This window comes from Olea europaea, chromosome 11, assembly GCF_002742605.1.
Source record: "Olea europaea var. sylvestris chromosome 11, O_europaea_v1, whole genome shotgun sequence".
Taxonomy (NCBI): Eukaryota; Viridiplantae; Streptophyta; class Magnoliopsida; order Lamiales; family Oleaceae; genus Olea; species Olea europaea.
In genome coordinates this window covers 20,478,501-20,505,940 of record NC_036247.1, presented here as the reverse complement: position 1 = coordinate 20,505,940, position 27,440 = coordinate 20,478,501, and the positions used below count along the sequence as shown (strand labels likewise).

General features: G+C 32.4%; 2 protein-coding genes across 2 annotated transcripts; both read left to right on the top strand.

Moving 5' to 3' along the window:
- The first annotated feature begins 8,730 nt into the window (after window positions 1-8,730).
- LOC111404574 (zinc finger MYM-type protein 1-like) lies at window positions 8,731-10,366 on the top strand. Its single transcript, XM_023033365.1, has 2 exons — window positions 8,731-9,619; window positions 9,819-10,366. Exons 1-2 carry the CDS (start codon window positions 8,731-8,733, stop codon window positions 10,364-10,366), a joined length of 1,437 nt encoding a protein of 478 aa, XP_022889133.1.
- Window positions 10,367-24,675: 14,309 nt separating this feature from the next.
- On the top strand, window positions 24,676-27,140 carry LOC111404573 (probable alpha,alpha-trehalose-phosphate synthase [UDP-forming] 11). The gene is made up of 2 exons (XM_023033363.1): window positions 24,676-26,917; window positions 26,999-27,140. Exons 1-2 carry the CDS (start codon window positions 24,960-24,962, stop codon window positions 27,138-27,140), a joined length of 2,100 nt encoding a protein of 699 aa, XP_022889131.1. The 5' UTR covers window positions 24,676-24,959.
- Window positions 27,141-27,440: the final 300 nt, after the last annotated feature.

The window sequence follows — 27,440 nt, the reverse complement described above, 5'->3', positions numbered from 1 at the left end:
TTCACATCCCTATCCGACACTATGCTCTTAGGAACTCCATGCAAATGCACAACCTCTTTAAAGAACAAATCAGCTATATGTGTGACATCATCAATTTTGTGACATGATATAAAAATGCGCCATTTTGCTAAACCTATCTTGTACCACAAAAATTGAATCTCGACCTTTATTAGTCCTAGGTAAACCCAAAATAAAATCTATTGAAATGTCAACCCATGGCTCACTAGGCGTAGGTAATGCTATGTATAATCCTTTAGGTAAAAGTTTAGATTTAGCCTTTTTACAAGTTATGAATCGACTACAAATTTTCCCAACATCAACTTTTATCTTAGGCTAATAGAAATGCTCTCCTAACATCTCCAAAGCCTTTTGTACCCCCAAAATGTCCAATTAGTCCACCATTATGTGCTTCTCTCACCAATAACTCTTGCATTAAAAAATTTGGAACACATAACCTATTCTCCCGAAACAAATAACCCTCATGTTTAAAGAACTTACCAATTGCCCCTTTGTCACATGATTTGTAAATATCGAAAAAATCTAAATCAGTTTCATACATGTCCTTAATGTGTTCAAAACCAAGCAATCTAGCACTTAATGAAGTAATCAAGGCATACCTTTGAGATAACACATCCGCTACTACATTTTCTTTACCTTGCTTGTACTTGATGACGTAGGGAAATGTTTCAATGATTTTCATCCATCGAGCATGCCTTTTGTTCAAATTTTCTTGACCCCGCAAGTGCTTCAATGATTCATGATCGGTGTGAATAAGAACTTCTTTGACCACAAGTAATGCTGCCATGTTTCCAATGCCATAACAAGAGAGTATAACTCTTTGTAATATATTGGGTAGTTTAGTGTAGCCTCACCCAGCTTTTCACTGAAATAGGCTATCAGTCTCTTTTTCCTACATTGAAATTGTTTCAATACCTATTTCTAATATATCACACTCAATCTCGAAAGTTTTGTTAAAATCACGTAACGCTAAAACATGTGATTTACACAATTTATCCTTAATAGTACTAAATGCATGCTTCTGTTCATCGCCCGAATGAAAACCCACATTTTTCTTAACAACTTCAATAATGTGTGTAGTGATTGTGCTAAAATCTTTTACAAACCACTTATAAAAACTATCAAAACCATGAAAACTCCTAACCTCCATTATGGTTTTAGGTATAGGTCAATCTTTAATAGCTTTAATATTTTCCTCATCTATTTCTACTCCGTTAGCACTAACCACAAAATCTAGAAAGACAACATTTCCCATACAAAACATGTATTTCTTGAAATTAGCATATAGTTGTTCTTTCCTTAACACTACAAGCATACATCTCAAGTGTTTCACATGCTCATTAAGGTTTTTGCTATAAATTAAAATGTAATCAAAATAAATCACAACAAATTTTCCTATATAAGCACGCAAAACATGATTCACTAGACGTATAAAAGTACTCGGTGCATTAGTGAGTCCAAACGATATAACCAACCATTCATATAAAACATATTTAGTTTTAAATGCAGTTTTCCACTCATCACCTTCCCTCATGCGAATTTCATGGTACCTACTCTTTAGATCAATTTTACTAAAAATACATGCACCGTGCAATTCATCCAACATGTCATCTATCCTAGGGATTGGGTGATAATGCTTTACTGTTATGTCATTTATGGCTTTACAATCCACGAACATTCTCCATGACCCATCTTTCTTTAGCACAAGCAATACTGGTATGACACATGAACTCATGCTCTCACGTACATAACCCTTGCTCATCAACTCCTCTACCTACCTCTGAAGTTCCTTTGTCTCCTTGGGATTGCTTCTATAAGCTGGTCGATTTGGAATGAAAGCTCCAGGTATGAAGTCAATCTGATGTTCAATGCCTCAAATGGATGGTAACCCATTAGGCATGTCCTCTGGGAATATATCTTCAAATTCCTGCAATAAAGAGTTAGCCAAACTAGGGAGGGGTGGGTTAGTTTCCTCAAAATTGAGAAGTGATTCTTTATACAAGAACAAGATCATTTCTTTTCTCTCAACTACCGCTCTCCTCAATTCATCCCCTTTTGCAAAGGAATTCGCTCTTGATTTTTCTTTTCTCTCTAACGACTCTCTTTCTTTTCTCTCTTGTGGCTCCTTTCTCTTTTTCTCTCTAATAGCCACCTTATCATTTTTTCTCTTACTCATGACCTCACTATTTTCTCTCATTTTCTCTAGCTCTTTTACTTTTCTCTCTTCCTCATTCCTCAACTTGATTTAGTCCTCATATATTTGCATCAGTGTTAATGACAAAAGAGTGATGGTCCTCCCGTTCTTAACGAATTGTAGCAATTCTAGTACCCATCATGCACAGCTTTTCTATCATAATGCCAAGGTCTTCCCAACAAAATATGTCCGGCTTGCATTGGTACTACATCACAGACTACCTCGTCTCAATAACTTTCAACTAAGAGATTAATTAAAACCCTTTGATTAACCCTAACTTTTCCACTTTATTTTAACCATTGCAATTTATATGGCATAGGGTGTCTCAACAATGTTAAATTTAACTTCTCTACAAGTGCTACGCTAGCAACATTTGTGCAACTCCACCATCAATGATTACACTATATACCGTTTTGTTAATGTAGCATCAAGTATAGAAGATGTTCTCCTGTTGTTGCTCCGAGTCATCCGCCTTGATGTGAGTAGTAAGAGCTCGTCTTGCAACTAGAACATCACCAACAGCACCTTCAAACTTTTCTTCTTCACTAACCTCCTCCAATGCTGGCATGTCGTCATATTTACCTTCCCTTTCGCTCACCACCTCTCCATTGTCTCGCAACACCATTGCCCTTTTGTTTGGGCATTGAGAAGCGATGTGCCCCGACTCCAGGCATCTAAAACACTTGACATCTCGACTCCATGATGGTTGTGACTCTGCCTTTGGTATTATTTTGCTAGCACCTTCATCTTTTTCCTTTTGCCAATCATTCCTAACTTTAGGTACAGCCCTATCACCTTTCTTATCATCCTACCTCGTTTTCCAAGATGAATTAGAACCCGAAGTACCTAATGGTTGCCTATTGTCCCCTTCCTCTTCAATTCTCTCTCTACCTTCATGGTCATATGCAACATATCCTCTAACTCCACATAGTGCTGCAATACCACTACATTAGCAATTTCCTTATTTAACTATTCAAGAACCGTGCTATAGTAGCTTTTCGGTCCTCCACCAAATTCGTCCTAATCATGAGTATCTCCATTTCCTTGTGGTAATCCTCCATGCTCTTTGGCCCTTGATACAAGCTTTGCAATTTTTGATGGATCCCCTTATAAGAGTGACTAGGAAGAAACTATTTTCTCATCAATGTCTTCAACTCATCCCAAGTATTAAATGGTCTTCCCCCACACCTACGTAACCACTTGATCCCACTAAGTTATTGCATAATCAATAAACTCTAAAACCACCAACTTCACCTTCTTCTCCTCCGAGTAGTTATAACATTCAAAAATCAATTCAACATTTCTCTCCCACTCTAAATATGCCTCCGAGTCACTTCTTCCTTTAAATTGTGGAATGGTCATTTTGATATTACCCATGTTTCCATCTATCTCATCTCCATGATTATTCCTATCCCATTTTTTAAACATATTGCCTCTATTCCTCATGCGTCCCAAATCAACGTCATTAGCCTCATACCTATCCATATCACTATCATACTCATCACGCCTTACCCTCCTAGGTTCTTGCCTACCCGGTCCCTTAGCATTCGAAACCTCTACTGGTTGCCCCTACTAAGATTAGCCACCGAGGTATCTAACATTGTCATCTTAGCATCCTGTTTTATCCTCCAAGCTTCCTGTTTATCTAACCTATCTCTCACATCCCCAATTTCACTTTCAAACCGTTGTACCAAATCATCTGATGTACTGTTATGATTGTCATGTTAGTTTGAATTGGAATCTTCTCGTTCAGACATCCTAAAACTAGAAATTTTATCTGCCTCACCAATATTCACTCAAAAATCACACAATATGGCTTTTTCCCTCTATTAATCTCACCACTCTACCTTTTACCACTCGATGCTTTCTTCCAGGCACTTCAAAGAACAAAGTGAACTTGAAGAATATTAAACCCGTAGAATTTTCAACCGAATCTAAATCAAGAATTGTGAAACAAAAGGACTTGAATTTTTTTTTAATGAAATTGACCCAAATTTTATTGAACGAACGAAACTAATGTGACTCGACAAAATAAAGATTGTTGGTAGTAAATTGCACAATAAAAATAACATCAATAAATTTATTTTATTGACTCTTTAACAATCCCAGAACAGAAACTTTTTTTTTCGACCATTTTTTTTTACCCTAGAACAGTACCCTGAACAATAACTTTTTTTTTTTGAATAAAAAAACGAATTAAACTACCAACAAATTAAACAAGATGGTTTTGGATGCTAAAATAGCCCCAAAACAACTTTGACAAAATTTGATGGATTAAAAGACTCAAACAACGAAGAACACAAGAATAGGGAATAACAAAACGTGAAAAAACATAGAACAAAGACTCAACGAAAAACACAAGGATGTAACCTCTTAATTTGGAGTCTGTGCTCTGATACCAACTTAAGGGAATCCCGTAGCAACGTTGACTACGAAACCCACAACTAGATTGTTAGAATCTCAAAAATGCCAATTAAAAGGTTTGAGAGTTTGAACCCGAATCAATGAACCAAAAAATCCAACAAGATCAAAGCTTAAAAGACCCCTTGATTACACGATTAAGACCCACACCCAGATTGTAAAACGCCACAAGATTATAATTTTTGATAAGTTCCAATTGTTCAATGAAGAACGATATGAAGAAAGCAAAATAGCCTCTATTGAATTCTCTCAAAATAATATGTGTAGAAAAACAATGTAGGAAATAAACTTCTATTTATACCAAACATATAATAAAAGTTCAAAAAGGAATAAAACTCTAAAACCCCAAAAAAATCAGAAATGTCATTCAATATTACAAGAATTTTACCGTAACTACAACTCTAAAAAAAATATGGAAAATTCGAAAAAGGAAACAATTTGTCCCGGAAATTAACTATGCGGCTGCATAGTGTAATTTTATGCGGTCGTATAGAAGAAAGGTGCAATCTCCTGGAATTCCCTGCTAGTGTCTGTGCAACCGCATGGCCCATTTAACTATGCGGTCACAAAGATGTAAGTTTGGCCTCCAAATTCTTCTGCTTATATTGAATTGTCCATTTGGAGTCGGCTCCCGATCCGAACATGAAAGTTGCCTCATTTTGCATCCCCAATATCGTCCCATCAATGTTTGATTGAACTAGCAACCCCATCGTTTGTTTCACCTGCTTTGCCCTCGATCGCGTCGTCAGCTTGTCTTCGATTATCAACTGGTCTCGCTCCACACTTGTCTTCTTCGAGCCTGACTCTTGGATCACATCATATCTTCACCATTCCACGATTTAATATGGAAGGATATGATCCACGTGCAACAATTGATGACAATAATATGTTTGTGGAAGATGTCTACATAATGTGATGATTTAATATGACAAGATATTATTCAATTGATGACGATGACATGGTTGTAGAGATGATTTTCCCATGTGACATTTAGTATGACAAGATATGATGCACTTGCCAAAGTTGATAAGGTGACTTTTCCATGGGATTTTTTTTTTCTAGCAGTTGTTTGCAAGTATGACTTGATATTGGGAAAATTATGGGAATCGATCCTACCAGACTTCTAAGTACATGGTGTGAATGCAGCTCAGATGATCCGATCTAAAAAATCTTTGGAACTATTCACTACACTAAGAATTGCTTGTTATAGGTCACTCAGGATGAACTTGAGAATTTCTACTAGATTATCCATGCCCACAGTATAATACATACTTGCAAAGATACAGTTCAGAATGGGAGCAGTACGCATAATTTGGTTAATTTAAAAACAAAAATAGTGTATTTCCACTAATCCTCAAAAAGAGAGAGAATCTTCCCATAGAAGATGTCCTTGTACAATAGCCCTATATTTTGGATGATATCGCTTATTCAATCCACTAATCCTCAACAAGAGAGAAAAAATCTTCCCATAGAAGAAGAATATTTGGTGAACGAAGAATTAATCCTATAGGAGCAAAATGAAGGTGTGCATTCATTGAAATTGGAACTATCATGCAATCCTTTTACTCCAAGTTTGCTCTAATGCTAATTTTATAATTAAGGTCGATGAGAAAGTTGTGTGTGAGTAAGGTGGTGTAGACAAGGCATATATTTATTTTTAGAAGTCCAAGGGAAAATTTTGAAGGATAAAGAATGGTGCAAAGTCAATATCGTTGTCCTTATTTATTTGCTCACATGGAGCACAATGTATACTCCGGATTTGTGGATGCAACTTCATTATGATTTTTTCTTTTTCTTTTTTTAATTGCATAGCCCTGTTGGACAAATATGATAATTATTTGAAGCTATTATGACTCATGAATTGTAAGTAGGTGATGTCACTTTCATTATTTTAATACTTATCTATTTGAAGTTGTGTTAATTCTTAGGCACAAATTCAGTGGTGGATGTAGCTTATGCCGCCCTAGCTGGCTTCACTGGAACTGCCACGCAGGTCGTCGAAGTCAGTTTTTGTTTTTCTTCAGTGTCACGAGTCTCGTGACTGTTGGCTTGGGTGTTGGCTGTTGGGCTTCAATTTTATTTTTATTTTTTTAATCTGGCCCAATTAAAGAAGCCCAAATGACCTGCAGCCTGCTCCACTCCATACCATATACCCAGCAAGCAGAGTAACCCTAAGCAGAGACACAGAGTGACCACTAACCAGAGTCCTAGATTTTTCCCCAAATTGCCACCACCCACCATTACCAATCTAGGGCTCTCCCCGTCTTAGCCGTCAACCACCAGTCCACTAGTCCACCACTATCACAAGCCACAGCAGCCAGCAAACGTTGCAAATGGTACCAGCGCCAGGTCCGCCACCGAGTCCAATCCAGCAGGCAGCCCACACACACAATCGCACTCCGCTTCAAAAAATGCAAGATTCTTTTAGACTTTTAGTTATTTGATGTTCGGTGATTCGTGCATGTGATATTGATCAAATTTTTCAAAAATCTTGGATTTCATTTTGGCTGCAAGTCTGCAACTCCAGCTCTAAAATTTTTCTAATATTATTCACATTTTTATATATTTTGCAAGGCTCGTGGTTGTGGGAATTTATTTAAGTGATTATGTGAACTTTGAAGTGAATGAGTTGAAATGCTATTGCCTATTGTACTGCATCGGCATCCTCGTGTGAAGAACAGAAAGAGGCCCAGTATTTTGTTGGGAAATATTAACCTTTATGACCTGTTTGGACAATACAATGGACTAGATTTTAATTTATTTTCTTCTTTAATGCTATTGTACTTAATAAGATTGGTCAATAGAATAGACAAGAAAATAAATTTTTAACTTATTTTTGTGTTTACTATTGTCTAAATATTGTGTAGTCCACCTAACCAAACACACAATTGGTGTCTAGGAGTTGGGTCTTAACAAAATATTGAATGAAAAATGGGAATAAATTGCAATGTTAAATTGGAGATACATAGGTTTGCTGTCAATTCAGTCCAGATGTTACTTTCTCTTCTGGGGTTCTCATTTGATAAGATATTTTATTGTTTGTTTTCTTCATGGCTGCCTGCATTTTGATTGGCTATTGAAGGTTTAGTGGTTTACACTTTTTTGTATTTTCAAAATTTATCTCATAAGTCATAAGTTAGCAGTGGAGAGGAGATCCTATTGTATTGTTATTGAGCTGTATGCAAATGAAAATGGTATGAATATAAGTATATAACAGCCACTCTGTTGAATTCGGCCAATTTCCTAGTAAAACTGTGAAAGAGATGAATATAAATGGTTTTAGGGATAGGGTTTTGTGGCAAAGCTTTGATTAGTCATAACTATTAACTGATATCAATTATGTCAAGGAAAGTGTATTCTGAAGATCTAATGAAATTGGTGATCTACTACCTAGATGATTGTTTAGGCAACTTTGCTGCTTTGACAAATTTTTTAGTGTTTGATTTTTCTAATATATTGCTATCTAAATCTTGGGGATTTTTTTGTTGATTTGAAATTAAATTGTTGAATTGTTGATTTTTCAACCGAAATGAAAGTCTATACCTAGTTCTCCTAGTTCTAGTTGTGCTTCTAGTCCCGCCACTGCTTCTAGCCGAGCACTCGAGTTGTTAAACAGCACAAAGAAGTCTCGGGCTCAATTCAATGTGGATGATCTTGTATTTGATCCAGGAAAACGCCCCCCATCGAGTCATATGATCCTAATATCAAAGATGATGTTAGGATGGCATATTTGCAAAAAGGTCCTTATCAACCACATGAACATGACTTTCCAAGAAGACGGATAGAAAATGATAATAGGTATTTTCGAAAAGAATGGTTTTCTGACTTTTGCAAAGTGTACCAATTTGATGAATCAAAAGCAAAGTATCTCCCATGTTATTTCTAGCCAAAGTAGTAGTAAACAAAAAAATTTATAGGACAAGGTTGACTGTGGTGCTAGATTGTACTAGATTCCTCTTGATGCAAGGATTGCCATCTCGTGGTCATGATGAATCGAAAGAGTCTCTTAAAAAAGGAAATCTGATTGAAATTGGTATGCAGCTCGTCGTAAGAAAATTAATGAAGTGCTATTTATTAATGCTCCTGGAAATGACCAAATGACTTCACCAAGCATCCATAAGGATTTAGTTAATTGTTGTGCTATAGAGACGACAAGGTCTATGATCAATGAGATGGGCGATTTCTTGTTTTCAATTTTGGTTGATGAGTCTCATGATAATTCTATAAAAGAACAAATGATAGTTGTTTTGAGATTTGTTGACAAAAGTCGGCAAGTGAAGGAGCGTTTGTTGGACATTTGCCACATCGCTGATACTTGTGCCCAATCACTCAAGGATGCCATTGATGCAATATTTTCTACACATGGGTTGAGCATATCTAGTCTGAGAGGTCAAGGTTATGATGGAGCAAGCAATATGTCAGGTGAGTTCAATGGCTTAAAAGCTTTAATTTTAAGAGAGAACCCATGTGCTATGTATATTCATTGCTTTGCTCACCAGCTTCAGTTGGCAGTTGTTTCTGTGGCACATAGGAATGTTATGCTTAGTGATTTATTTAACATGCTTGCTATTATTGTGAATTTAGTTGGTGCATCATGTAAATGTGTAGATGCTCTTCGAACAAGTTATCATGTTGAAATTCTGGAGAGGCTTAATATTGAGAAACTTTCTGGTGGAACTGGTCAATTTCAAGAAATGAGTTTGGCACGCCCAGGTGATACTAGATGGGGCTCACATCTAAAGACAGTTACTCACTTTATTAGTATGTTTAATGCGATCATAGATGTTCTTGAGAATATATCAGAAGACGGCATCATTTTACAGCAAAAATTAATGGCCATAAGACAGATGGACACTATGCAAGATTTTCAATTTGTGTTCAGTCTCCATTTTATGTTTGAAATTCTTGCAATTACAGACGACCTTTCACAAGCCTTACAGAAAAAGGATCAGGATATTCAGAATGCTATGAGATTATTGAAGTTGTGTAAGTACGCATGGCAGAACATGAGAGGCAATGGTTGGGATACTTTGTAGAGTAAGGTAATTCAGTTTTGTGTTGATAGACATATTTCAGTGCCCAATATGGATGATATTGTAGTATTGAAAGGTCGACCTAGGCGTGCAAGTCAGCAGGTGACTTATTATCAGTGCTTTTTATGTTGATTTGTTTTGTTATGTGATAGATTCAATCTTGCAAGAGTTGAATGATCGTTTTCCAGAAACAACTACTAAGCTTTTTACTTGCATTTCGTGTTTAAGTCCAAGAGATTCACTTGCAGCTTTTGATGTATGTAAATTGGTACGACTTGCTCAGTTATATCCTATGGATTTCAATAGTGAAGAGCTTTTATTATTTAGACCTCAACTTGACAAGTTTCTTATGCTCATGAGAATGGATGAAGTTTTCTTCAACCTCAAAAGCATATCTTGTGTAGCTCAGAAGTTGGTTGAAACTGGAAGTTCTTGTTATTTTCCATTGGTTTATAGGCCGATCACATTGGTTTTGATATTACCTGTGGCAACTGCAAGTGTTGAAAGGGTATTCTCTGCTATGAATCTAATCAAGAATGATCTACGCAACAAAATGGGAGATGAATTGTTGAATGACAATTTGGTAGCTTACATGGAGAGAGATCTTTTTATGAAACTTGAGAATGAGACAATATTGCAACATTTTCAAAATATGCAACCTCATAGAATTCAGTTGTCTAAACTTGCAATTTCAAAGTAAGGTTGTATTGTATATTTTTTTAGCATTTTGGGTTGTATTGAACTATATTTTCATATGTATATATTTTCTAGATTTTAGTGCATTTACATATATATTGAATAATTTTTAATCTTATTTAATCTAATTTTAATAAACGATCGGTCGCCAATCAGATCGGGCTTTTACGATCGTCGATGGTCAATGGTCAAAGTCAACCTCCGTCCTAGCTGAATGTTGATGCTGAATTCGCCACTGGGCACAATGGTCATGATAATCATTATTATTGGGTGAGTTACACTGATAGAATATGATGAATAAATTTCGTAATTAGATTGCGACAACCAAGATCATAGTTGAAAATAGAATAGTTTGGTTGTTGTTGAGCCGATTTTAGAAGCTATAAGAAAGTTATTGCATCCGTACTTATTGATATTTAAGTCAAGTGTGTTTGGCTACGGGGTGGAACCTAGGTATTAACCATAAGCTAGGTCTAATCTCAACTACTCATCCCAACAAAAGGCATTGCATTAGTTCAGAAAAAAAAAAAAAAAAAGGAAAAAGTGTAGGAAGAAGCGACGTGCATTGGTAAAAATTTTATACACTTATTGAACGTGTACTACGTATCATAAGAGTGTATAAAGAAGAAACAATAGAAAGAAGCAGTATGACGTTGATGTTATCAATGTTTGAGCAAAGCTACCTAAAAGTGAATAAAAAATGTAACAAAAATAAAATATTTATGTTTTTCTTATATGTGATTGTGTAAACGGTTGTAATAAGAAAAGCACTACACTTCCTAATCCTTGGAGACTTAATTTGAGAATTTAAATGTCTTGTGAGATTAATTTTCTCATCTAAAGCTTGAAAGTTGATACACAGAAATCTAGAAATAATCATCGTAGATTGAGTTGGTTTAATCAGGTAAATCCAATCAAATTTGGTCGAGAAATGAATGAGTACGTTGTCAAAGCAACCTTAAAATAAATACCCCGTGCAAGAGACTGAATATGAGGTATGTAACCACAAGAGAGAAAGGGAAATAATTAACCATTAAGGATCGAATTATCTAAGGGTGTGTTTGATACAACCAAATTTTCCATGGAAAATGGAAAACCAATTCCAATTCCATGTTTTCGCTTGTTTGATGGCTCTATTTTTTCATGGCATTCATTTTCTAACTTTTCATGCCATTTAGGCTCTATTTTTTCATGGCATTCATTTTCTAACTTTTCATGCCATTTAGCATTTTTCATGCTTTTCAAGGAATTCCAATTCTTACCAAAATGATGAGAATTGGAATCCTCAGTTGCTGTAGCAATTTTTTATTTTTATTTTTCCGATTTTTTTTTTATTGCAATAGAAACAAATTCTAAGAATTATTTTAAAAAAAATATTTCCCTTTAACTGACAATTTTCATATAAAACAAAGACAAACGAACACCAAAATATAGATAAATTTTTTTTTTTGGGCAATGCAAACAAATTCATCTCCAATACCAGTAAATTTTATCCTTCTAAACGACAATTTTCATATAAAACAAAGCCTAACGAATATCAAAAAATACTTTTATTTCAACATTTTTCACGTAGAAAATTATACCAATCAAACATAATAATTTACAATTCACAAGAAAACAATTTATATGCAATTCAATTCCCTGAAATTTCACTCAAATTACATCTTTTCAATTAAACGGACACTAAATGTTTGTAATGATTGGAATGACTACACATACATCAATTGATCATCTATAAATAAAAATTGATTTTGATAACATAACTTAGAAACCTTTAATAAATTAAATGAAAAGTTTTAATTTTGAGAAAAATATATCAAGCAATCTAATAAATTAATTTTTATTTTCAATTGTTTGTGGGTTTTAGTAGATAATCTTGTTTGAACGAGAAAGAGTTCAAATTTGGGAGTATTTGATAAATATTAAAAATATTTTACATGATTATTCATGCTTAAAATTTTGAAAAATATTTGCAAATAGAGTGGGTTTCTACTTAATTTATTTTAATTATGTTTATTGTAAGTAAAACCCGATATTTGGAGGCATTTGGATGGAAAGTAAGGATTTTTTTAATTTTAATTGAAGTTGATTAACAGCAATCAAAGACCTGACGAATTGCATGGGATTGATAAGATGCATTAAGAGCTCAATTGGAGGAAAAGTCATCGGTTTTATGGGTTTTTCAAGGCACGATTTTCGAGATGTGGCCTACATAAAGACATTTTCTAGGTCAAAGCAAAAGTTCCAAAAAGAAAAAGAGGAGAAAAGTGTGAAAAGGAAGAAAGCTGGAGTTTCAGATTTCTCAAGAAGACGACCCTCTGGGGCAATACATTCAATTTTATTTTTATTTTTTTCAATTTTTCCTTTAAACCAGTGATTTACTCCATATTTTTCTTATATTTTCTTCTTTCATTATGTGTGACTAAACTATTAGTTGGGATGAATGATTATAACCTAATTTTGATCCCAAATTTTAATTATGGTGATTTGATCTTCGATTTATATTTGTGTATTATTTTTTTTTCTACTATTCATGATTTTGAATTATTTGATCACCAATTCGATGATTTGTGAAGGGTAAAGAGTCGAGATGTTAGTTAGTTATTTAGACCACATGATTCACTTAGAGATATATGATCCAACTTAATTGAGTAGGATTGATTTGAAATTGAGAGAGTTAAACAATTGGTGATTGAGATTAAGGAGATAATTACTGTAAAATCGTGGATCTCAATACTTTTCATACTTAGTTAAAATCCCAAATTGTCTACTCGAGTACTTTTAAATTATTTTCGTAGAGTTATTATATTTAGGATGATAATTAAATCACTTTTAATTATTTTTACTTGAGTAGAAGTTAGACATATTAAAATTTAGTTAGAGCATCTACAAAAAACTTTTTAAATACAAAATACTCCCTATTTTAGAGAGTCAATGCTTAAAAATGAGTTCCAGTAAACCTTCTATTTTAACTTTTTAAAGTAGAGAGTGTGTTTGACTCTTCAAATTTAGAGAGTCAAACCCACTCTCTATTTTTAATATACAATGATTACATTTTGTACATTACAAATTTCAATATTTTACAATTTAAATTTTTCAAATTACGTTTGAATTGATTGGTCATTAATATATAAAAAATTTATATTTAAATAAAATATATGGAGAAACTATTAAATGTTCTTTGGAAAAAAAACAAAATAAAGAACATGTTGAAATGTATAAAAAAAATTACTTTCTAAATTTAAAGATACTCTCTATTATGCATAAGATACTCTTTATAAATAGAGAATCTTTTGGAGATGCTCTTAAATAGATAATTCTTGTAAATACTCAAGACTTATTATATCCGCCTAATACTTGATTAATTAACATCATGTACTTGAGATTAAATGACATCGGCTGCCATTAATTAAAGGGAAAATCCACTTGAACAACCCCATGAAGCACCGCCCTTAATCAAACAACAAAAAGTGACAACTTGAATTTGTCATTTGATAGAATGTACGATTTTGTAGAATAGCCAGTAAATTCTCATTATTAGTTATTTTCAATTTTACATAGAAGTTAATTCCCTTAAATAGCATTAAATAAATTTCTACCTAACATTCCATCCATATAAGCTACGTAATTTGATCTTTCGATTTATGCTCTCTAATAGTATTCAAATATATATTTTGTACTTCTTACCACTCACAGGTGACAACTACTAAAAACTCTCTAATATCATTTTATGAATCTAGAAATTAAGGCATTTTAGAAGGGGGGAAAAATTGGATATAACAAGGTTTTAAAAAGTCAGCGAAGTTGACTTATTTCATAAGGTGTATGATTTGATAAAATATTTTGGATTCATAAGTTGCGCTTATCCCTTCTATATTGTAAATACGAAATCCTTTCTGCTCTTTCATCTTTATGTTATTTTTCAACCCTGAAAGATAGTTCACTGGTCAGGTTTTGGGTTTGCTCTCTAATGATCATCAGTTCGAATTCCTCAGGGTCACTGAGATGAGTACCCAACTGTAAATTTCAGGGTCTCGTGAAATTAGTCGAGGTGTGCGTAAATTGGCCCGAATACCTATATGACCGTGGATATTCGGGCCAATTTACGCACACCTCGACTAATTTCAGAAGACCCTGAAGTTTACAGTTATATATATATGAGCTACATTGTGTGAATAACATAATTCAGGATGTAGAAACATTTAAAAATCATGTTTTCAACGTAGTATTTAGTAGAGTAATGAAATAATGTGGTCACTTCTATTCCTACGAGTCTTGGTGAAAAGGAGAGTAAGTGATAAAGAAATTTGACGTTGATCCAATATTAAATGTAATATAACATGTCGTTTGTCCAATGTTCTAGTCTAATGACGAAGGATCAACCCATGTGGTTGTTGATGATCATAATGAGCCACAAGGATATGAAAAGTTGGGGTTATATATATGTTGAAGAGTGTAAAAAGAGTTGCATCAAATTTTTCTTGATTCTCTTTCTAGTCGAAATAATGCATGTTAAGATACTAAAATGGAGCAAGAAATCGTTCGATATGTTGTTCAAACTTTTGAAGGATACATTTCCTAATGGGACGGGAATACCAACATCATATTATGGGAACACAATAATGTTGCTTTGGGCTTAGAATATGAGTCTGTTCGTGTTTGAAAATTTGATTGTGCTTTGTTTTTGTACAAATGTTCAATATGTGAAGAAAGTCGATGGAAAAAGTGAAATTCTCAGGGTAAGAAGTGGACCAAGCTCCAGAATGATAATTTTGAAGAAGAATTCATGTAATTATATGCGTAAAACATCTATGTAAATAGGAGAACATAAACAAATCATAATATAGGAAATTGAGCTGTGAACTAGGCTTTTTGTCTTGTGATATAATTCTCTATCAAAAGACTAGTCGAGCCTAAATTAGACTTAAATAAAAATTTATTTGTGAGAAGAAAAACTTAGCCCTTCAACTGTATATATAAGAATTAATTTCACAAATGGTCACTGAAATTAAGCGAAAATTACAAAACGGTTACTGAAGTTTAAAACTTTCAGTAACAGTCACTTAAATTTCGGGGTGCTTTCAGAAATGGTCACTGAAGTTTAAAAATTTTCAAACATGGTCACCAAAGTTTAAAAACTTGCAAAAACGGTCACTAAAATTTAAAAACAATTTCAATTTTTTAGGCTATTTTTGCGGCAACTTTTCAGTCACTTCCGACCACTGATACGGCCGAATTTCGACACCGTTGGAAAACTCACAATATCCTCTTCAATTACCACCCAAAATCTCTCCGTAACTCCAAGGTATTTGAACGAAAAATCGCTCAAAAAATCTTAAAATCTTCCCAGATTTTCAGAATTTTGGGACGATTTTCTAGCGACTTTCGACCACCAAGACCGTCAGATTTTGATACTGTAGGAAAGTCTACAATGTCATCTTCAATTACTACCCAAAATTTCCTCAAAACTCCAAAGGAATCGGTCAGAATAAACCCATAAAGTCGGCTACTCGAAAAGATGAAAATCTGGGTGGATTTTTCAAAATTTTGGGCTGTTTTTGAGACAACTTTTCGATAACTTCCAACCACCAATACCGCTGGATTTTGATATTGTTGGAAAACCCACAATCTCCTCGTCAACTACGACCAAAAATCTCTCCCCAAACTCCAAAGAATTCAGCCGGAATAAACCCACAAAATTGATTACCTCAAAAGGCGAAAATCTGGGCAGATTTTTCAGTTTTTTGGGCGCCTTTTGTGGCAATTTCCGCCCACCAAGACCATCAGATTTTGATACCGTTGGAAAGCCCACAATCTCTCCTACAATTACCATCCAAAATCTCTTCATAACTCTAAAGGATTTGACCGGAATAAACCCACAAATCAGCATCTAGAATTTGGGCAAATTTTCGCCTTTTGGGTAGCAGAATTTGTGAATTTACTTCGGCCGAATCTTTTGGAGTTTGGGGGAGATTTTGGATGTTAATTGAAGATGACATTGTAGGTTTTTCAACGGTATCAAAATCTGACAGTCTTTGTGGTCGGAAGTCGCCAAAAAAGCGTTACAAATGTTGCCCAAAAAATCTAAAAATCTGGGCAGACTTTTAGATTTTTTGGATGAATTTTGGGCGATTTTTCAGTCAAATCTTTTGTAGTTACGGGGAGATTTTTGGTCGTAATTGAAGAAGACATTGTGGGTTTTCCAACGATATCAAAATTCAACGGTATCGATGGTCGGAACTAGCTGAAAAATTGCCGCAAAAGTAGTTCAAAAAACTGAAAAAGTGTTTTTAAATTTCAGTGACCGTTTCTGCAAGTTTTTAAATTTCAATGACCATTTTGTAATTTTTGCATAAGTTCAGTGATCGTTAGTGAAATTAACTCATATATATAAGTATAAAAAATATTAAAATAATTCTCATTGTAAATTTTTTAACATAATAGCTCGACTTAAAAAAAAATTTTAATCTGATCCTAAGTTCACCTCAGTCCTGGTCATTGGTCGCTCTTAAAGAAATAGTCACATCATTGTGCATCTAAAAGACCAACAAAATTTGTTGCAACGTCTTGACAATATTGTAATAAGATAACAAGATATATTAATTTCTACACATGCTCTTGTCTATTATTAAATGCAAACCTGTAATGTTGTTTATTTAGAACTAGTTTGACCTATCATTTGAGAAGTTAAAATATATTTTTCAAACTTAAGATTCTTGTTTGATTAATTTTATAAAAATGTTTCTCCTAATTATAAGAGTTTTTATAGAAAGTTGGCTCTTCCACACAAGAAATCTCTTTTAACAGAAGTGGAAGTAAGAACAAAAATCATATGAAACAGGCTTCTAATTTACTTGAATCTACTTTTAACATTGTAATATCTCTGACCATCACGTTCTGCTTACAATAACACATCATTGTAGCGCATTATATATTGTTTTTAAATTAAGAAGCTCAATTAACGAGTTAGAACGAAGCATAAACCAGTTATGCACTTTAAAACATGTATATTATTGAAGGATTAAGCGGTATCGAATTAGATAATTTATTTTTGATCATACATTCTTTCAATAAAATAATTTTAAACTTAAATTCGAGATATTTTATTACTATATATTCACGTATTCTTCAAATAAAAAACATCTACGAAACAAGAGCCGAAATATACATATTTTAACCTAACATATAATCTATGTGGTGTAAGTTGATGTTAGGTTGTGTATAATTGTAACGAGGGATTTGTCAATTAAACAGGGCCATTGACAAACCCTGATGACCACCTCGGCCATTGATTATGTATGCGCGGATTCCACGTGCTGCAAGATCAAGGATCGAAATCACGCGCACCTCGACTTGAATTTAAATTCAAGATTTAATTTCAGATTGTGTAGCAGTGTTCTAATAATAATTTTTTATTATTCTTTTTTTTTTATTATTTTTTTTTTTGATACCCGGGTGTTCTAGTTTCGCCAGACTAAATCCTGAACCCCTAGTCATCGGCCCCTCAGTGACTAGCGGAGGTAAATCGCAGGTTGTGCCCTTATTGGATCACAGGTTCTCACCCGATTTAAACTCCTGGCCTCAAAAGAGCTTTTCTCCATAGTGATTAATCCACCAATAAATTGTCCATCAAAGGTTCCTACCAAGAATCGTGTTCTTGTAATAATTAATATTATTAGTCACGCAAGACAGATTAAGTGGGTCCCATCTTACAGACCTAAATCTTTAAATGGGCCCAACATGACAGGTTCCTTGTTTGTGGATTTGGTTGATTAAAGTAATCGAAAGAAAGAAACAAAATTAAAGCTCCACTCTCGTACAATGACGTGGACCAATGAGGTTTTAGCATGACTTCTTGAGGAGTGCCCTCTTCATGGGTGCATAAAATTCTGCCACGTCATCCGCCAAAGTCACGTCCGAGAATCTCATAACAAAAAAACGTGGAGAATACTGAATAGCCTGGCCCCTACTTGCGAGTTCTTTTCAATTTTTGAGCAAAGAAGACAAATATTGTACATAAATAAATTAAACCTTTGCTTAAATCCCATTTTGCCAAAAAAAAAACTCATTTTAAAATAATATTTTTTAAAGAATGTGTGGTTAAAAAATTTAAAAAAAGTTTTCGATTCACATTTAAAGTTATTTTATTGAAAAACGTGTGGTTGAAAATTGATTTTGAAAAAACTTAATTTCTGGTAACATAAAGATCAAACAAGGACCAAAAGAAGGGAAAATATGGAGAATGTTATAAACTAGGGAGAAAAAAAAAACAAAAAGGGAAGTTCATAAAATTGTTTATATTATATTGAGAATCTTAATTCCATATTTATATAAAAGAATTAAAAATATAATAGTAATAAAAATTGGGACGACAAGGGTATAATTGTCATTTACTAACAATCATATTATTTATAACACTCCTACTTGAATGACATGGTACAAAATACCTGTCTCAATAAAATTTCATGAAGAAATCTGAATAGGATAAAACTTGATCGAAGGAAAAATGGTACAGTTACTTCCCTAATTTCAATAACTGATAATTTTTGTATCGAGTCATCCACGTCTTGTACGTCAATGTTTTCATACGAGATATTTATCAACCTTTGATGATTACTGTAACATAATGATTCAAAAAATAGTAATTGTTGATCACTTCAGGACTCCATACATATTATAATATTATTTTGAAGATAAATATCTTTTAGATTATAGACATTCGTTATACAAATAATGTGCCTTGTTATAACCTTATTAGGAAAAATCTCGTGGAAAAAGTTTTAATGAATAAAAAAAAGTACATTATTCTTTTAAATACGCTATAAAAATTGTCATTAAACCTTACTAAGAAAACCAATAGAACAAAATCTGAGTCAATGAAAAAAAGTACAACGCGTATTTTCCCCTAATAATAATATCACTTAAATTATATGCTTCAAACATAAAATCCTTTAATGATAGTAATAAAATCATACAAAATAACTTGACTCTAATAACATTTACTACATGCATATCAAATTTAATGCATTATCAGTCTAACAAGATAAAGACTTGTGATTGCATCTATCACATAATAATTTATCTATTTATACAAGTTTTTGTGAAATTCATTATGCTAGGAGTCATGTATATACAACTTTATTTTTTTTATTTCCATTTTGGATAAGTATATTTAGGTGTTTGGATTGTAGATCCAAAAATTTCAAATTTCTCTCGTAAATTCAATTTGCTAAGATTATGTACAATTATTTGAGTCAATCGTTGTTTTTGATCGATATATTTTTGAAGAATTTATTTCGATTCCCCACTATTCATAATATGATGCAATATATCATGTATAAAAGTATTGTCGAAAGATTTTTATTTTTCGATTTTATTTTTTTCTTATAAAGATATAATTTATTGAGATATCTCAATTTTCAACATATCAGATACCTGAACCTCTTCTAAAATTTTATAATTTATTATGTGTGACACATCTAGAGTATATGTCTCCTTAATGAAATCATATTTGCTAATTGTTTTATTTTATTTGAAATTTTGGTGTTAGAATCAAATATCATCATGCTTTAAGTGTACCATAAATTTATCAAACATAGTATTAATTAATTATCCCCAAGACGTTAATTTGAGTTATAGAATTTAAAGTTGTGTATGAGATACTGTTAATTTTTTTGGTCAATAAATGTATCTAAATAAATTATCTTTCAAAATTTTAGTTCAAATTATCTTTTGTAACAATTTAGATAATAATGCATTTATACATTATTTTCGAGTTCTTAATTACTCCCTCTAATGCTGAGAAAATTATCCAATCAAATTGACAATCTCAAACCACACTATAAAATATCATTCATTTGAGATAAAAGATTAAACCGCTCATTTATTCTCAATTCTTTTTACGTTTTATTTCAGTGCATTGTGGTGGGTCAAATTTATATATACTGCACTGCCAAAATAATCAGATAAAAAAATTAAGCTCTAACCATAGGCTATGTTATAATAGGTAGAACTATTGTGATAGCATGATGCATAATAGCATTTCTTAAATAGAAATGAAAAATATTTTGTTCTCAATAATAATGATTTAGAAATTGATCAAAGGCGTTTAACAAGCATTAATGTTAAACTGTTTATCGATAACCCAACTAATACTTAATAAAAATATTAAAATTTAGGCTCAATAGTACTAACAATACACAGTGTCTTGATTTTATAATTTGAAAATTATGTTCATAATTTAAAATTCGAACAACAATTTCGTAAAAGTTTAGGTTGCAAATATTGTATAGTTATCTAGTAAATGCACAAAACCTATTAGATACAAAAAATATCTAGATAGTCAACGTGGAGGGTGAAAAACCACATATAGCACCCTAATTAATTTTCAAAAATATAATAAATTTAATCCCTATTTAGTTAGAAATTATTAATGACCAACAACAGAGAGGACAAATATCATATAAGAATTCGTTAAATTGAAAAATCTTTTAGTTCTTCGTTGAATATCCATTTGAATTTTCAATTTCACATCATTATTGATCAAATGATGGTCCAACTGGTTATGACAAACAATTATACATTCAGTATTGAACTTCTGGTTCAATACATTTTCGTCATTTAAATAATTATTCAATTAAATAAAAAATAATTAATTCTCGAAAATATGATTAATCATGATATAAACATATAAAAATCAAAATTTCTAAGGCATGAATTGTATCTTTTCCCTCAAAGATATATACTAAAGAAAATGATATAATTTTAGAAATATGTGTTATTTCGAGAGTATATTGTATTTTATTATTACTTATTTCAGAGCAATAAGTTAATAGTTTTTTGAAATATTAAAAATTATCATTTATGCTTTTCAGGAGGAAGTAATATTCCTCTGAAATATTAATTATAATATTTTGATTTTTAGATTAACAACAAACTATTGTAAATAGATAAATATATGATTATATATTTTTTTGGTATAATAATTATATTGTTGTGCTACTTTAAGAGTAACCACAATTAAGAATAAATTTAATAATTGATATTTTATTACTAAAATTAAAAAACTGATAATGAAATATTTAGTTGCACACCACAATGATAATATTAATTAATCTATAAACATACGTAAAACATTGGTTTGATTTTATTAACGCGAGTTCAATTGAAAAAATAGATATATTAACGTAAATTTTACATTTCCCTACTAGCTTAAAATTAACTTGATTTCATAATTGATTAATGCAAACAAATATTCTACAAAATAAAAACATAATCACCATGCATACAATAAAATAATCATTATTTCTGCAATAACAAATAATGAATATTCGTCTAAAATATTTAAATTGTAATATCATGTCCTTCTTGGACTATATATATATATATATATTCATTTCAAAAGTAATAATACAATATTATTTTAAATATCGTAGGTATGAATTTGTGCTTCTTCAAGAGGAACAAAATAATACAAATATCATATTCATTTTCAAGTAATACTACAACATTCTTCTGGAATATTGATTTAGATTTTTTTTTTCTTTTCAGCAATAATAATACAATATATTTTTTAAATATTGATTTAAATTGTTTCTTTTGAAGAACAATAATATAGTGTTCTTCTGAAATATTATAAATATTTATTTATCATAATTGGTGTAGTCAAATAGGTATAATCAGATCGAATAACTATACTCATTATTATACAATTTAAAGTCAAGATAATCTATCATTTTCTATTAGCTGATTAAAAGAGATTCTTTGTAAACTTAGTTGGCTAGAACTTTTTCTCTCTATTTTTGATTGAAGGGAAATAAATTCTACCATAATTGGCTAAAGACTTGATAGAAGAAAGAAAAATAAATTTTTGCTAACTCAATTGGCCAGAAATCTGTACTGATTTTGTGTTACAAACTAGAGAACAAAAGAGATGAATCAATAAACTTGTGTGTATTATTTTGAAAACCAAAGCCCCATATTTGTAGGAAAGAATTAAGGATATCATGTTAATAAAAACTAGGGTTGCAAGGTTGTAATTCTCATTCACTAATAATCATATTATTTACAACAGTCAATATTAGGGAAGAAAGAAATAGTTAGGGGTCAATATGGTTCCATTTAATTTTGCTTCCAACAGAATCAAATCAAATTATGAACCAAAGATTTTTTTAAGATATAAAACCAAACTGGATCCAACCATTTGATTCTAGTTTTGTTTGATTTGGTTCTGATTTCGTTTCTTAGTCCCTGTTTCATACCCATTAAGAAGTGTTTTTTTTTTTTAAATGAGTTTTAAAATAGTAAATTTTTGGAGAATATGTAGTTATAAGTATGGAAAAGTTTAAAATTTACATGCAAAATTATATTTTATTGTGTGGTTGAAAATAAGTTTTTATTTTTTTTCTTTAATAAAAAGAGTATTGAGAATGGTAGACAAACATGAACTTAAATTTTCAAATGGTAAATGCAAATAAAATTATAAGTTTGTAATAATGCATAAATCATAAAAATAAATATCCAATATTCAGTTATCCAATATTCAACTTCAAATTATCAATCATCAAATGAAATATTGTGTAATAAAATTCATTCATAAAAGTCCAAACTAAAAAAGAGAGCATAGTCATAATTTGAATACACATTTTATAATATATTCCCCCCCCCCCCCCCCCCTTTTTTTTTGTGTGTGCATATTTATGTAATTATATAGCATCTGGTTGGTAAATTCATAAAGAAGAAGAATAATGGATTGCATAAACTGTATTGATAATAATAAAAAATAATTATAAATGTTTGGTTAAAATTCATGTTTGCTATTGACTGAATTTGTAATCAATATATAAATTGTATTCAAATATAGACTTAATGATTTTCATAATTTGATCAATTAGACATTGTGAAAATTGATTTTTACCTACTAAGAATAAGATCACACAAATTTTCTCCTAATATACTTATTACTAAAGTGCCTTTTTCTTGTATAAAAATTTACTATAAGATACATTATATATATATATGGGATCATTATAATATATTCCGTAGTATTAACATGAATAACTTTTTGATTCATAAAAATAAAACTTTTTCAAATATATACAAAAAAATTAATTACAAGTAAATTTGACATGTATAAATGAAAAATACTCATGATAATACTAGAGAACATAAGTAAAATGCAAATTCTACACTTAAAAAAATCAATTAAACCAACCATAAAATGATGAAATTCCACCCACTCAAAGAAAAGAAAAAATCATGTAGTCAATTATCATTTTAGCTTCTTTTAGATCTTGTCATTAGTCTTATTATTTGCTGATTTAGTGAAATATTTTCCATAATTAATTCACCATTTACGTTGTCCAAATACTAACTAATAATTGCCTAACCTTTCTTCAAAACTAATTCATTACTTTCAACTCCAACAAAACAAGCTGGCTATGGCTGTTGTTATTAAACAAGATATCAATGAATAAGGTGTCAAATTTTACTAATAGAATACAATTAAATTTATGTTATAAACTATTATGGTATGTGTTGATTGGAAGACCTCCATCATACAATAGAAAAAAAGAAGCCAAAAAATTAATGGCTACACTTGCTGTACACTGTTGTGCATAGCAAGGGATACAGTCCTCTCACATGAGGGGCCCCACAATTCCCTCATCTGAGGAGGAGTAAAAATTTACATTTAGAATTTCCCAAAAATTAATTACATTATTCAATCTTATTTTGGCCATCTATGAAAAGAGGGAAATTTTTAAAATTTAATATATTATATTGTCAATTCTTATTAAAATTTGGCTTATGAAACTTGACCTTCATTGCCCGTCCACCTAATTTTCAATTTACAACTCAAAATCATGTTAATATAAAAACATTGTTTGCAAAATATTTTTAGATAGAAAAGAGCGGAGAAATCCCTCCGAAGATATTGATTTTTTGCATGTCTGACAAAATTTAAATTGTAATTTTAAGTTAATTATACATATTTCAAATTATCAACCTATCTCGTATGACTCATAACTCACCATCGACTTATTTTATTCATACACATTTTGTAAGACCTATTTTATTGTAATTTAAATTTAATCGACCATATTTTTTTTATCTACACATATCTATCATCCAACTCGCTATCGACTTATTATTTTCTTACACGTTTGTAGGATCAACAAATTTATAAGCACTAAATTCTTATATTGTGATGACAGATAAATACTTGAACAGAATCTTTATGACGTGTAGACTAGAAAATCTTGGCCGTTTAAATTCCAATGTAACGTAGAGTCCCATATTGGTAAGTCTTGACCTCTGTTCTTATCCTCAATACCATGCCAGCCATAACACCACTTTCCTTCCGTGAAAGCTAAATATTTTTCCAAATCCCAAACTTTCTTTAATTATGTCGAGGCTATAGATAAAAATCTTGTGTATGGAAAGTCAATGAAAAAATCCTGTGAATATAATTTTGAATAAACCCTTCTTGTTTGTAACAGCAGAACACGCACATAAATAAGCCACCACTCACTTAAAGCTTCTTACATACATTCAAGAAAATCAAAGATTTTGTGTTTTTTTTCTTGGGTTTTTTAATTATGTTGTCGAGATCTTGTTTCAATCTCTTGAATCTTGACGACTATTCGGGTGGCGGCGATCGGACTCCAATACCAAAAGTGGTTGCTGTGCCGGGAATCATATCGGATTTCGAAGAATGCAAAACAGAATCTGACAATCAAAAAAGAAGAATAATTGTAGCCAACAGGCTGCCATTACAGTGTTATAAAGATTCAGAAAACAAAAAATGGTGCTTTGATTGGGATAAAGATGCTTTAGTTTTGCAACTGAAAGATGGGTTCTCACCAGATGTGGAGATTATCCATGTGGGGTGTTTGGGAGTGGAGATTGATCCCTTGGAACAAGAACAGGTGGCTCAATTTCTACTAGATAAGTTTAAATGTGTACCTACTTTTTTGCCATTGGATTTGATGAACAAATTCTATCATGGTTTTTGTAAACATCATCTATGGCCTTTGTTTCATTACATGTTGCCTTATACACCTAATCATGGGGTCAGGTTTGATAAAGCCACGTGGCAAGCTTATGTCTCAGCAAACAAGATTTTTGCTGACAAGGTAATGGAAGTGATTGATCCAGATGAGGATTATGTGTGGGTACACGATTATCATCTTATGATTTTGCCTACTTTCCTGAGGAAAAGTTATTTGGGGGTGAAACTTGGTTTTTTCCTTCATAGTCCATTTCCTTCGTCCGAAATTTATCGAACATTGCCAGTTAGGGAGGAGATTTTGAGGGGAATTTTGAATTGTGACCTCATTGGGTTCCATACATTTGATTATGCTAGGCATTTTTTGTCATGTTGTAGTAGAATGCTTGGATTGGATTACCAATCCAAAAGGGGGTACATTGGGCTTGAATATTATGGTAGAACAGTTTGTGTCAAAATCCTCCCTGTGGGAATTCATATGGGTCAGGTTCAATCAATCATGGCACGGGAGGGCACCGCAAAAAAGGTCGAGGAATTGAAGGAGGAATATGATGGAAAATTTGTAATATTGGGCATAGATGATTTGGACATGTTTAAAGGTATTAGTTTCAAGTTTCAAGCATTGGGGCAGCTTTTGGCTGAGAAACCTGTATATAGAGGTAATGTAGTTCTTATTCAAATTATGAACTTACCTAGAAGTCAAGGCAATGATATCCAAGAGGTTCAAAGAGAGATCAACGAAGTCGCTACTGAAATTAATAGAAAATATGGTGAACCGGGGTATGAGCCCATCGTTTGTGTCAAGGGCCCAGTTTCTTCTCAAGATAAGATTGCATATCTGGCTATTTCTGAAACTGTTGTGGTTAATGCTGTTAGGGATGGTATGAATTTGGTGCCTTACAAGTACACTGTGGCTAGACAGGGCAGTCCTGATTTGGACAAGGCTTTAGGACTTGAGGGGTCGACCACACCCAGGAAAAGTGTTATTATTGTTTCAGAGTTCATAGGATGTTCTCCGTCCCTCAGTGGTGCAATCCGTGTCAACCCTTGGGATATCAATCGGGTGGCTGAGGCCATGGTTCAGTCTATTGAAATGCAAGACTCCGAGAAAGAATTGTGCCACCAGAAGCATTACAAGTATGTTACATCTCATGATGTTGCGTACTGGGCTAGGAGTTTCGACCAGGACCTCGAGAGAGCATGTTCAGAACATTACCTAAAGAGATGTTGGGGTATGGGGTACGGCCTGAAGTCCAGAGTTGTTGCATTAGGTCCGAATTTTAGGAAGCTTTCAGTGGAGAATATAGTTTCTGCTTATAATGTTACAAATAGTAGGCTTATCCTTCTTGACTATGATGGAACCATGATGCCCCAGGATAGAGTTGACAAAACTCCTAAAGAGGAAGTTATTTCGGTCTTGAACAATTTATGCAATGATCCGAAGAATTTGGTGTTCATTGTTAGTGGCAGAGGAAAGGATTCACTAGGCAAGTGGTTCTCTCCATGTGAAAGACTTGGGCTGTCTGCAGAACATGGTTACTTCACCCGGTAAAAATATGTTCCTTTGATGATATGGTTTCTTGATTACCATTTTGTTTTTAATTTTAACTTATCCCCTTCGATTTTCAGGTGGCCAAAATGTTCTGGTTGGGAGTGTTGTGGGTTGACAATGAATTTTGACTGGAGAAAAATAGCCTTACCTGTAATGCTTTACAATATTCCAGGTATTAAATATTGTCGTTCTACCAAATTTTCCTTTAAGTTGATCTGAAATTGACATGTCAATTTTAGCCATTTATAATTTGGCGCTATTGGAAGGCCAATGTTATAATGACTCCATTTTCAGTCTCAAGAAAATATCCAACTTCAAATTACCCCACAAATCTCCCATCTAAATGAGTCACAGTGGTGGACCAAGAAACCAGTCTTGAACAAATTTTGACGATGTCGATCTTCCCCATAATTTCTAGGAAAATGCTATGTGTATACTATTGTACACATAGCATCACACCTCCCTCACATGGAGGGGGCCCACACACAATAAAATATTTGTGGGTTCCCTCCATGTGAA